The sequence below is a fragment of the Seriola lalandi genome, unplaced genomic scaffold (genome assembly GCF_002814215.2).
Source record: "Seriola lalandi dorsalis isolate HSWRI2012SDOR001 ecotype SW California unplaced genomic scaffold, Sedor1 jcf7180002054570, whole genome shotgun sequence".
NCBI lineage: Eukaryota > Metazoa > Chordata > Actinopteri > Carangiformes > Carangidae > Seriola > Seriola lalandi.
The window spans coordinates 2344302-2358354 of record NW_019525123.1 but is presented as its reverse complement, the minus strand read 5'-3'; the positions used below and the strand labels follow the sequence as shown (position 1 = coordinate 2358354).

The 14053-nt window shown below is 42.4% G+C and overlaps 1 protein-coding gene across 3 annotated transcripts in view; it reads right to left on the bottom strand.

Moving 5' to 3' along the window:
• sema5a (sema domain, seven thrombospondin repeats (type 1 and type 1-like), transmembrane domain (TM) and short cytoplasmic domain, (semaphorin) 5A) overlaps positions 1-14053 on the bottom strand; it is a 120419-nt gene that overhangs the window by 10390 nt on the left and 95976 nt on the right. For all 3 annotated transcript variants that reach the window (XR_002761353.2, XR_002761354.2, XM_023416935.2), the window contains exons 16-17: positions 12164-12389; positions 1724-1933 (exon numbers count right to left, since the gene is read on the bottom strand). Coding sequence is in view for 1 of the 3 variants with exons in the window: in XM_023416935.2 (XP_023272703.1) it covers positions 1724-1933; positions 12164-12389 (436 nt within the window). In the remaining 2 variants the exon portion in view is untranslated. The remainder of the gene's footprint in view (positions 1-1723; positions 1934-12163; positions 12390-14053) is intronic.

Below are 14053 nucleotides of genomic sequence, written 5' to 3'. Positions count from 1 at the left end.
AACAACTGACTGTTAAGAACACGTGGAAATTCATGACAGAATTGGCACACAAAGAAAACATAAATACAAGAATAGCGGGATAGAGGGAGATAGGGTAGAAATAAAAAGAAAGGAGGAAAAAGAGCAATAAAATGGGGGCAATCTTTGGCCATAAATCACAGCAGAGCTAAATATCCTTCACCAATCATCTGGATAAAACCTCACTTCATTGTGGCAAAGAGAAATTCCTTTTTCGGAACCACTTGAGAATTGCTTTTAAAGACCTGAGGATGGCTGGCAGCAGCGTGCAGGTAATTGAAGTTGCCGATGCTTTTTGTCATCTCAGTGTAATTTCTCTATCACAAAGTGACACACAAGTCGATACCTGGCCCTCAATGACGGATCGTCTCATCTCAGGCAAAGACACAAGAAAAACACAGATTCATTTGTTTCCAAACCAGACGGATGGTAGGCACAACACCTTTTTCTCGTCTTCTCCTTCACAGTGCACCAACACATTTAAAAAAGCACTGGATTAGCCACAGGAGGATTACAATTGGTCTACCGACATGGTCTGCATCCCTCAAAATAATATCTCAATTTCAACGGGGTGCTAATTGAGTATGCATTAGTATTCATTGCTACTCAGGCTGGGCTAAGTCGGTTCCTTTGGGGGACAGGAGTGCCGAGTTGTTCATCAACATACTGTAGCTATGGTATTATTACAGTCAACATCCCAGAATGGGTGTACTACATGTATTAGCATAGTGATGCGGCGCAGGACATTCAAAGTGCATTCACTTGATATTTTACTCAAGGGGAACACTTGGGGCAACCATGCAGGCAGAGCCCTCCTGGATAAAGTAAATGTTCTGAGATCCACCCAAGGTCCTCATCCGAGCTCGCAGCTGTTAACAACAAAACCTGCTAGTGTCCGCGCTCAAGCTGCCGGCGAGCGGAATGGCGTGCATTTTCACTGAATGAATTAACAGGCTGTAAAAATAGTATTGATGATCGTTCACTCTCTTGTCTCTTCTGCTTGCTTACAGCACGGCAGCATTTATGAAGACAGATAGCGGGTGCTGAAGGCGATGCGCAGATCCGGGGCTTTTAGAGAGATACCCAAGCCCTTCACCAGGGGGCTTGATTAATAATCATCTGACACGACGTACTGCTTGTCGGCTTGGCGCCTGTGCTGGACACCAGGTGTGCTTTATGCCAAACTAAGCACTGGATTTCCATTTAGACAGCTTACTTCCCTTGTCAGACAGAGTATTCTTTTAATTAGAAAGCTTCTTCTTGCTGTTTTCCACTAGAGGAGTGTTGAAAATGCATTGTCTCAGGGCTTTTCATAACAGAATAAGGCCTCCCATTGCTGGCAGCATAATTACCCAGCAATGTAATTACATACTGGAGCGCCACAGGGATTTTCTCTTTGATTCCTGGTGTAAATTGGGGTCTTCATCACACCTCTTATCTGCAACTGATTTCTTTTGTGATTCCTGATGATTTGGTAAGTTATTTTGTCGCCGTAATTCTTGAGTCATTAATCAAAGAAAAACATAGCTTGAGCATGGTTAGAGTAGTGTGTATTTATCTGTGTGAGTGAAAATGAGAGCTCGGTGAATAACTGATGCCTGGCTTTGTAAATGTTCTTATCTTTGCGTTGTCCTTTGTTTACTGAATCAGTTGTGATTGTGCACAGTGTGTGTGTCTTTGCAACTAAAATGTGTGCATTTCTTACCTGGACAAGGGGTGATGTTGCACTCCTGGTACTCCTGTGCTGGCCCCAGGCAGGTTTGACCTCCGTACCTGGGCTCTGGGTTACTGCAGGTCCTCTTCCGGCTGCGGATTCCCCGGCTGCAGTCTCGGCTGCACTGGGACCAGGAGCTCCAGGACGACCAGCCACCGTTCACCGTGTGGCCTGAGATCCTCCCGAGACGAAGCACCTCACCTGTTATGTACAAAAAGAACAGACAATAAAAGTGAATCTCTTGTCAAAGCAACAGGACACTTCTACAGCATCTCACATCACTGGTACCTAAACATTAAGATTACATCTCTATAAACCCTGCTGTTCTCTGTTAGAACATGGATAGTACTTCCCTCCCTCTTCCCTCCCTTCCTGGCTTCACTTTGTGCTTTTGTTTTGAAGAGAGGAGGGCAGAGAGTCAATAACAGCTCTTGGTGTTGGTGAATGTCTTTGCTCTTACAGCTCTAAAAGCTTAAGCTCGATTTGTGCTGAAATAGCAGTGCTCGCCTCTTGTTTGGTGTTATTCTTAAATAGATAGATAGATAAATAGATGGATAGATTGATAGATCTACATTGAAATCAGCTGCAAAAATGTAATTCATCATTTAATTCCTCACAGACCTCTTGTCATTTCCTCAAGATGGATTCAGTGAGAGCAGAGAGTGTCCTGTCAAGACGCGAACATGCTCGCTTATCAAACATCAGCTGACTAATCTGTGTACTCTCATCTGGAATGAGTCGAATAGAGGATTCCTAATGAAATATGAAACCGTAATTTCTATTAAACTCTAATTACTGCATGCATTAATCAACGGTGTGGAAATGTGCCTTGTGGTGAGAGATAGCGAGCAAAATGAGCAGAGAGAAAGCTTCTGGCCTTTCTGAATGAAAAGAGTGAACTCATCTGTTTGAGAGAATAATAATCACCTCCAATGGAATTACAGTCACTGTCCAAGCACTTCTCTGATAACTCGCTCATTCCACAAACTGGGCTATTATCTACTTTTTCAGATAACAACGAAAGTCTGTGTATTTTGTGTCGGTGCTGTTTCTGCTTTGCGTCATTCTGCTCTCTGCCTCATTCTGACAACAGAAGCACATCTGGATCCTGAGCCACTCAGCCATGCCACAGTAACCTTATTCCTTTGTCTTATTCTCCTTTTAATCTATTTCTTTTCTTTTCATCACTATCTATTTTGCCCACTGCAAACTCACTAACATTCCCTTCGTCTCTCGCAATCTCACACATTAACCTTCTCTTACTTTTTGTCTCACTCCCTTCTCTGTCCTCCAACCTGGCCTCGTTGTTTTGTCAGCACGCTCTTTTCACTGACAGTTATCGTGACACCGCTGCTTTGTATTCTCATGGAGAGGACAGTGTGTTTACCTAGCGCATATCCTCGACCTGTTCATAACTACGGCCGACCTTGGCAGTGCACAGGCCGACTCATTCTGGCATCAAGCTGGCGTGAGTGCTGACAGGCCTGTCGAGGCCCCTGCTCTTTATCGATTCTGAGCAGGCAGTGGCACGAACAGCCCCGCCTGCAAATGTGTCCTGTACTCTTTATCAAGCCCTCTGTAGCCTAAGAGACTGGACTGCTGCTCTAAAGGCAATTGAGTACTCATAATGGTGCTTGTCAAACGTGCAAACACAAACACACACATTTACAAGAACCTTATCCACACACATATGCTCAAATGTCCATGCACACGTCAGTACCGTATGTACAAATGCAAACACCTACACTTAATTATGCAAGTTCCCACAATACACACACAGCAGTTTGCTCACTCTGCTTGCTCAAGCTTTGGCCTGAGAGCCCTTTGATGCTCTGTGAGTATTGTTAATGGTACCTCACAGGGGCTGCCCTCCCGTCACCAAAACAAACAGCGCGGTGCCCTCCCTCTCAAATAGGTAGCAACTGGATTTATCGATCTGCACAAGAACCACACGCGGCTGGAGAGAATTAATCCTCGCTCTCCTGACGAGCTGGGCTGAGCCAAAACTAAGAAGGACACAGTGCGACATCCAATAGTCCCCACTGCAAAGAAACTAGGACATGAAAAAAGTTCCCCTCCTCCCTCCCTTTGCACAATCTCACAGCCAGCTCAAAGGCAAAACACACTGTAAACAAACTTTGTGTGTGTGTGTGTGTGTGAACAATACAGACGTATGCATGTGGGAAAAAGAGGAATGGGGACTCTGTGAGGCCGCACGGAGATGCAATGCTGTGCAATCTAATGTGCTGCATGTAAGTGAGAAGAGAGGAAGTAGGGAAGATAAGAGATAGAGGCAGAGATGGGGACGAGAGGACATCTGCAAACCGGAGAGATAACTCTGCTGTAAGTCATACAGACGTGAGAGACGGAGAGGTGGGAAAAATCACTAACCTTCAGCAGTGAAGAGAGATGCACTGCCATGTGTGAACAAAGTTTTATCGACACAAGAGAGTGCTGGACCACACTGAGAGAAAAAAAGTGGAGATGTGGTTCTGCCGGCCTGTCCTAGATTCTCAACTGCACATTTACTCCCCATTACTCTTCGTTCCTCCTCCTTCTCCCTTACTTGGGTCCCTGTGGAGGAACTGATTTCTTTGAATGTGCGTGTGATCCTACACACTCCGTATTTGTAAAAAAAAAAAATGTATGGCTGTTTTTGCATACTGTATGTCATGCCTTATGAAACCACAAAATGAGTTGCCCTGGTCGCACGATATGACAGTATTCCCTGAGCTTTCCTGAGGTCTGCCAAGTGGTGGTCAACAGAGAAACCCTCCAGAGGGATGTTCAGCGGAAGAGCCAACTGAACGTTTGTAAGTTTGTAATTAAAACCCCCATCCCCGAATGAGGGATCAGTACATGTAAACGCACAGAAACACAGACACACAAACAGCCAAGAACAAGGATATGCAAACCTAATAAGAGTCCTGGGAGTTACTGAATGTTATGGGGTGTTCTTGAATTTACTTGAAGCAAACCTTTAAGTTTTTAAAAGGAGGGTTAAAGGACCAACCTACACTTTCATACTATGGTGTCCTCTGCTGAAACACATTCCCCACTAACAGGTTTGATTACAAAGAGATTTATATGACAAAAGGTGTTTTATTCACGTCAGTCCGCGATGTTTGGGCTCATAATATAAGGACTTAAAGTATAATATTAGATCTACTGCTAGCATGAGCCAGTAGCATTGCATGATATGATTTTCAGCTTCTGGTTGACAATTTGCCCTTGAATGCATCGCCAAGTGAGAGAGAAGAGTGTGAAAATGGTCCCTGCTGCTCCAAACCGCAACAATAACACAGTTTTGACAAGAAAATTAAAGCAACTGAATGTTTACTGTGATGGATTGCCTTCCACGTGCAGGTTTCAAGGCTCTGCAAGTTGATTTTTACACTGCGGTGAAAATGAACTGAAGCAAACGGTGGGTTGGAAGGCAGAAAATCAAATCTAAATCTTCATGGTATGCTTTAGAAAATTGTTGGGAACAATATAAATTACATGCAGTTTATGACGTTAATGTGTTTAAATACGGAAAGCACTGGGGCTTTAAGTAATTTATTAAATCAAATAACTTTTTCAGGTTCTTCTATTGTTTAATGCCAAATTCCTCAGCATGAATTGGTGTTGAACCTGACCTTGGTACACTTGCATATGAGCTCTCGTGACCAGCTTTTTGTTGGATTTTGTTCTGAACACATTAGAAAAAGCAAATATCAAGAGGGGAAATTCAAGACCAATTTTTCTCCATTTATCCCTCTTGCCAATACAATCACAGGTAATACAAAAAAACAGCTGGTACTGCTGGCTGTAGTGGTGGGCTTGAAGTGCATGTTTGTCCTGTGCTTTCAAAAGAAAGAGCCAACTCCAACAACCTGAAATTGCCAACAACCAGTGCAAACAGGATTGATTTTTTTTTTTCTACTCAGGGAAACTTGCTTCCATCAAAGAAATAGCCCTTTCCTTCTGCCTGGTAATTTGAAGTACCACAGCACAGCTCTCCACTCAGAGGCACCATCTAGTCTGATTGGTCAAGAAAAAGCAACAAAGCGGAAAGTGAACCAATGTCAGAGAAGACAGGCGAAGACAAGTTCATCTCAAAGTCCCAACGTGGGTGACCGAACTTTCCTTGGGTGTTGTTAATCTTTATTGTTGAAAACACCATTAAAAGAGTGTGTTATAATGTTTTCAAGAGCTCAGAGCTATGATTTCATGCAGGCGTGCTAGGCAAGGTGTGGCTTTGTGGCAACAAAGTGGATTTTTTTTCCTGTCAGGCAGTGGTTTTTTCATCGCCTACGCTGGCTTGCTAATTTGTTGACTCCATGTCACCAAAGTCTGCGCCACTCTATGAGCGAGGGCAGAAGTGAAAACAGGCAGTGTGTCATTGACAGTTCAATGGTGCCCTACAAATTTCGTGTCAAGGATAATTGCAGTAAGGTTTTTGAACTCTGTGTGTCTGACAGTAATCTGGGAGAGGGCATGGGTTATGCATTTAACTCAGGGATAACAGCAGAGAGAGACATGTAGGGGGGAGAACTTGTCATCAACAACTTGGCAACAGCTATTCTATAAAACAGCCAGTAATAGCTATCACTATTTTAAATCATAAAGATCGGGAGACTAGGTAGGAATGAATTGGAGAAAAAAAACAAAACAGACAAGCAGAAGGAGAAAAGAGAAGGATTAAACAAATGTGATGTTATGTATTTGTGTTATTGAAATATACAATATATAACATATAATATTGCATCTTTATGAAATAAAACCACACCCTCATATGCACCCACTATTAATGAAGTTCAACAAGAAAGGTTTTTTTTATTTTTCATTCATTCATTATTCTTTTTTGTCATTGTAAGTGTAAGTTTGCATATACATTTCTTGTTTTGCAATCATTTCCTATTGAAAGAGGCACCACAGAGACCAGACATGGGTTGTATTAGTTAAATAAACCAACTAGTTTTGCTTCTTTCTTGATAAACACAGTGGCCACAGAAAAACAGAGTGCTGACTGTTGGGGGAGAGAGTGAGGCAGAGAAACCGAAAGACAATAAGGATACTGGAACGGCTGTCATCCGTCAGTGGCATCCCTCAGCACTGTCCTGTGTCTACTCAGTGTCTGCTCATGACATCCGTGCAGGAGAAACTAATCTGCAGCCCATGAGAAGGCCCTGGCCTTGATACTAGATCAGCTGAAGTGAAACACATCAGGCTGCTGACACACCACCGTTTCTCCCTGGGAAAAAATGAAGCCATCACTCACCGACACAAGCCAGTAAAATTACGAACTCACAAACCTCTACAGAAATGTCTTTCATCTTTCCAGTGCTTTCTTTTCTCTTGGTGCGTCTGCTTCTGTCTTTGTGAGATGCAAATGGGAAAAAAACTAGGATAAATGCCTAATTTCAAAACTTTTTAAACTCAATATTACTACTACTGTATCATAAAACTAGTGTGGCTGAACTTTTCCTTCACTTTATGCAGAGATATTGATTAAATGAGGCAGGAATATCTGTTTCAATGACATGTGGCACTGCAGAGAATATCATTGAAATAGTCTAGGGGCAGTTGGCTGGCCTATGGCAGCAGAAGGAGTGACTAATACCAGAAGTCAGAAGAAAGTGACTAACGACAGACAAGTAGCTGGTTTGAAGCCTGGTGGGAGGGTGAACTCCATTAATATTCAGGCAACAGCAGGCTGGTTAGTAATTGGTGGTTCCTCAAACGACTACCCGAAACAATGATTTTACGGTTATACCTTAGCAGTGGTGTAGCAGTGTCTGGGCAGGTGAGTAAAATGCTCCAACGGATCCAACCTCCTGACCCCCTACCATCCCTGGCCATCCTCAACAAAATAACTTGTTTAATTTGAAGGTAATATAATATGGAGTGTAAGAATCTACACAAAAGTCCGTACTTTAGTATAAATTAAATGTAATTGGTTGGTTCCAATTTGGCATCTTTATACCTTTGCTTCACTACAGTTAAGAGGGAAATATTGTGCTTAAACTTTATTTATGTGACAGCCTTAGATACTATTGTCTTCACAGATGAACGTTTTACATGCAGATGAAATTATGATGCACTGCTATAGACTGCACTGCAGCACTATATAAAATAGTATAAAACTACAATTGTAACAGTCATGTCCTTCACTTGTCTTTCAAACATTTCATGGCACTAACACTGGTTTAATTAGCTAGATAGTAATTAGTTACTAGCTTGAATGACAAAGGCCTGATTTTGTCTGTGTCTATTGGAAATAAAGGTCCAGTTATTTAAAAAAAAAAAAAAATGACAAAGAATTTCAGATGGTGCATCTGCTACCATTATCACCGTAAATTGCATGTGCCATGAGAGAATTTAATGCCTGACAGAGATAGTAACTGTATCTCAGGGGGATGGGGTTTAGCACTGCCATTTGCATCGATACGATTATGAGGACTCTTTGAGCAAGACACTGAAGCTCTGGTTCTGGTTCAGTACACTGTACACGTTGTAGGGAATATGCAAACACCAATTGCCTTGTGTAAACCCCCTTGTAATATTAATTGGTTAAATATTAAATGAAGACATACTGTGTTATTGAGTGAATAAAAAAAGTCACATAATGGGTAGAAAAAGGAAAGGCCATGTTTTATAAATTGTCTATAGGATTTTGCTTCAAGGGCATTTAAAAATACATGGCCACACAGGCAATTATGCAAATGCTCAAATGTTTGCTTTTTCATTCAGGAATTTGAATTATGATAAAAAGGAGAAATGACTACAAGTGCTACAAGACTAATCACTGGGTGTACATGACAAGAGAGGTCTTTAAATCACTACAGATCTTAAGTAATTAACTCATCGCTATCATTAAGCCATGATCGCTGAAACGAAACAAGTCAGTATGTTATATAAAAGCTCATTGTAAATGCTTGGTTAAATGATATATTCATTATTTATTTCTCATAATAAAGACAGATGGAGATCTTGATATGAGAGACACTGAAACAAAAGAGGACAGAAGCTGAGGAGAGGTTGGGAAAGTCGCTAGCATATCTCAAACATCCAATTATTCTCTCTATTGATGGGGGATTAATTCTCCATATCTGTGCAGGTCCAGGTGTGTGTCAATAACATGCGTTACGTCTGTGAATGCAATCCAAATCGTCAAATGTCAGGCATATCTGATATCTTTGATGCTCAAAGCTTCAAACATGGTGACATTCTGCCCGAGCACGGGAGAGATGAGGAAGATCTCAGACAACGTGGCAGGATTGGCTTTTTATTGAGTTTCTGGGAAGCAACATCAGTGGGACAGCGAGACAGCAAAAGACTCTTTCAAAGTTCGTGCATCTGTTTCAAATGAGAAAACACAAAGAAAGACAGTGTTGGCTTCCATCACTTGACACCCTCTACTCCTGATTGCTACAGATGCTCTGGAGAAGCATCTTTTTTTATTTGCATACTACACATACTTTGCCTTTCTGACTTGTTATGTCGCACTGAGAAATGAGAATACATACATGCATACACACTAACAGTAATGCATTACCTTTCACAAACATGTGATTGACTTATTTTAGTGATTAGTATTAGTATTAGTAAGGGATTGAAATTTTTAAACTATTATATTCGGTTTACAAATCCAAGTAATGCTCAATTACTTTAACAATTTGGGGGTTTGCTGGTTTGCTGTCCTGCTGTGAGTTTAATGGAGGGTTGAAATACATTTCTTCCCTGTATATTCAGAGGATAGAGTGCTGTGACATGCGCTAACTTAGCCAATGTTAGCGTTGCCTACATTCACTTGGTAAGCCTTTAGTTGAGGATGGAACCACATTGCAACCAGAATGTCTTGTTTTATATTTCTACACATTTGAGCATTTGGAACTGTTTAAAGGTGCATTTCATGGAGCAATGCTGAAAAGGTAAAGTAACAAATAATGTAATAAGTAATTAGGTTAGCAAAGCAAATTCCTTTTTCAGTCTTTAATATGCAATGAGTAACAGTCAATTACAACAACACTGTTCATATGGCAACCTGTTTTATAGCAGCTCTCGCAGGAAAAGCCCTGGTTGTGCATGGAGCTGCCCAGGTGGTGGACATCAATACACACCACCACTGTGGTGGTAATTATCCTGTGATGGCCTCTTGCTTTAAGAAAAGTTAACTGCTGTCCCTGAGGCTCAGGCTCCCCATGCATCTAGGAGAGGCGGACAGTGTAGGTGGGGGGTGGGGGCATATTGGAAAAATGCCATGTAGACACACACACACCTACATGCATGCACACGCACAGACAGACGCACGTTTCCACCCACCAACAAAGCTGGCAAAGATGCCTGTCAATCCGCCCCCACACAACACCCACAAATATACACACACACCAATGCTCTCCAAATGGATGGCAAGTTTGATAATGGTAGAAATGAAGAAGTGGATCACCGGAGTCAATCCTCTTCTTGACAGTTATGACTTAAAACTCCTTCGAGAAGTGAATCATATCAAAGTCTGGAGATGAACAATAAACCTGGGACAAGTGGAGAGTAGCACTGAGGCCATATACACCTCAGCAGGTCTTCTTTTCAATCAAAGCCTACACTACAACTGGAGTGAAACTGTCTTTTTTTCAAGGATGAAGAAATATACATAGAACTTTCTTCCCTAAAATGTACAAAAGCTTTTGATGAAGAGAAAAACCACATCTTTGTGTAAAACAGTTTTGATGAAGAGAAATTAGCTTCACTGAACATTTACAAAAAGTGAATGGAGGAATATGGTTTTGATTTCATATAAAATCATTCAGTTTTATTCACAAAGCCATGCTTTGAGGGAATGTAGACCAGCAGCAGCAGTGCCTGTAGTGATATTAATTAGTTAACATCACAGCAAAAATGCCAATATAAGTGGAATATGAAGTGCAACAGCATCATGACAAATCGCTGCTGTTGATAGTCTTTGGCAGAGAGTGTATAATGAAGTCTTTCTCTATTAACAGGCAAATTATAACCTCCATGTAACCTGCAGCACTGCTGGTACATTATTTGCACATCAATAAGCTTAGTGAACAGTGTTTCCCATTTTTCCTGATATCAGATATGAGAAAACAACACCCATGTTTACACACTGGATGTTGAGTGGATTTGAAGTTTGTACTGTGCCACTCATACATCACCATCTGCCTGCTGTAGCCTATAGGCTGCTTACATCCTACAACACAGACTGACACGTTGCCAAAAGTGACTCCTGAAACCGCAGCCTTCGCTTTTCAATTGGTGTAATTAACACTGAAGCTAATCTGATGTCAGGCTTCTGGTGACAACCTCTAATGAAACACATTGTGTGTGTTACTTCCTCCCGCTAATCAGAAACAAGACAGACCTATTAAAGCTCAAGTCTTTGTTCACTAATGTCTTGGATGTGTGGCTGTCACTCTCTTAAGGCTTTGAGTCTGAAGTCAGGTTTTCTCTGTGCCTGCCAGAGCTCATTTAAAACCCTCCAGGAACATTTAAGCGTCTGCTTCAAAGTGTGAAGAGAACAACTTGTACAAGCGACAGCACTGAAGGAAAGACAGAGATTAATAATAAGAAATGAGAAAGAAGAGAGGGATCAACAGACAGAAAACCCCACTGATAGTGTACATTAAGGGTAACCTTGGTGATTACCGCAGCATGTCGGCATGTGAGTGAGAGACCACCCAGAGACACAGATGAACTCAAAGCGATGTCAGGCCGCCGCAGCTTAGCCAGGCGCTAACTTTAAAAGCTCTACAAAAAGAATCTGCTATTCCCTCTGAGGCAGCGAACTATATACAAACATTAACTGATGCATCTGTATGTGAAGTCTGTTTGCTGTGTTGTGGTGCCACCCCGCCTGTCTCCCCTCCTTCCACTTGACAACATAAACAACTTGTCAATTAGCAGCCTGTTTGTACAGACGTTTACAGCATTTAATTCACCCGGGTGTGGCTGACTGAGACTGTGTGGTGCACCCGCTCAGGCCAAAGGAAATATCTGGGATGACGGATAAAGAGTGTGTGCTTGTGCAAGACTGTAATTGAACTTTGTGCGTGCATCTGTGTGTGTTTGTGTCTCTGTGTCTATGAGCTAAAATTAGTTGTAAACTGCTGATCGGATTTGTGGATTGGAAGTTCATTAACATGTCTGAAGCTTTGATCCACTGATGAGGATGGGACCATAAACATGAGAGCTGATTAAGATGGTGCTCCTTTAACTTTTGCAGGATGGAGAGAGGAAAAGTTTGAGTGAGCAAGAAAGACAGATCTAATGAACAGCAGACACACGAAGAGAAGGAATGGCTTGAGGCGAGAAGGCCAGTAACTAGCCTGCAGAGACGCAGAAAGCCAATTGGAGTGAGATAACAGAAACATCCAGAGGCTGAGATAGATGGAAAGAAACCATCTGTCTCTTCCACTCTGGCCTCACCGTCAGTGGAGCAGCCGGTGGATCCGTCACTGGAGCAGTAGCGCATCTCGATCCTCTGTCTGCCCACTTCCAGGAGGCTGGGGTCTGGGATGCGAGCTTTGCAAGTGTAGCGGAAACGCTGCTCGTAGTGCCCGCCGTTGTCAGAGATGTTGACGGGTGTCCAGGGAGTCCAGGGAGTGGTCTTCTTCAGGTCAGGACAGGGCAGGGTGTTGCAGGACTGGTACTCCTGCAGGCGCAAAGATGGAAACATTTCACTGCGTTATTGTAGAGCTTCTGGTCTATTTCATTGCAAGTACGTTTGAAGAAGTGAACCTGCAATGTGTCATGTAGGAAGAGATAATCACAAAGCATTAAAGCAATCATTAAGCAAGCTCAGATAGAAATTTCTGGTGTATTTCCCAAGCATAATAATGGATGGGACAATAGCTTTTGAAATTCTCAGCAGTGACTAATATGAAATGAAACAGCTTATTTTATGAGGAAATAAAAAGCCTTTTCAATGCTTTCATTGTCGCTCATCCTTGAAAGCCTCTTGATGCCAGTTCTGGCTGGTTTACTGTATGTTGCTGGGTCCAGTGCCACTCACCCCTCTTCCAAAAAAAAAAAATCCTTACAAACCAACCCAGCCCTGTTTGCTTGTCCCCAACATAGCTTGTCATTCTGCCAGCACGCACTGACGAAGGACACATTCCCATCAGACCACTTGCTAAACATGGCAAGAAGCAAACAAGTCAGGCAGAAAAGGTCATTGGTCAAGTTTAATTTATTACCAAGGGGAATGGAAGGGGGGGGGGGGGGGGGGGGGGGGGGGGGGGTGTGCCAGGGAGAAGTTAATAGAGAGAGAGGAGAAGAAGTGAAGGGGAAAGAGAAAAGAAGGCAATAATGGCAACCCTTTCTCTCATATGCATCTGGCTTTGGGAGCTGGGCAGTAAAAATGAATAATACAGCATTGAAGCTCGAACAATATGATATGTGAGTCTCATTCAGAAGTGCCATAAGTATATATTTTTCCCTCCACTTCCCTCAGCCAATCTGGACCACTGGTCAAAATTATTATGCTTCTACTATAGAGCTATATTTGATGATATGACTCAAGGAGATAATTGGTTGGTAATAGGCATTCTGGACCCTTTTTGTGCCCAGCTAAATAAATAAGGAGGTGGAGGTAGTGATACGTCTGGAGAAAATGACACCGCAGAGGAGAAGGTGAGACGGCTGCCATTTTCCTCACCACTTGTTTATTTATGCTGAATAGGCCTTGAGTGACTGCCAGACCTTGACAAAATAAGATAAGAGTTCCTTTCTGCACATCTGTCAGCCTGTCACATGGGATAGGCTGACAGGTCAGCTGAGAAGAGCACATTACATTATACAGTTTGCAGGTCTATTTTTCACCATCTTGCTTCGTCTTTCATGCTCTCTCTCTGTGTCACTTTCCATTCATCTATCTATCTTTATATTTCTTTCACCCTCATTTTCACGCACTGTTCATAACTGGCTTTGTGTCAGCTCTCTTTCTTCCTCCCCTTGTTTCTTTTTCCCTCTGTATCACTGTTTCATCTCTCTCTGTCTCCCACTATACGCCTTCCTTTCTGTCTCCTCCTCTCACCTCCTCTCCCTCACTCTCTCTGCCTCTCCTCCCCGGGGTGCCAAGGTTAAAAACACAGGGAGGATTTAGATTCTGTTAGGGCCCCGTGATGAATGAGGGTGTCACCACCATCGCACTTCCTGCCTCTCTCCATCTAGCTCTGTAATCATCTCAAGACATTAATATTTAACATCATCACGCATCACAGACCAGCCCACAATCTATGATTATCAGCCAGTAGAAAAACGGAGGAAGGAAAAAAAAAAAAAAAGAAGTCCACCTCAGTGTCTCGCCGCAGCCTA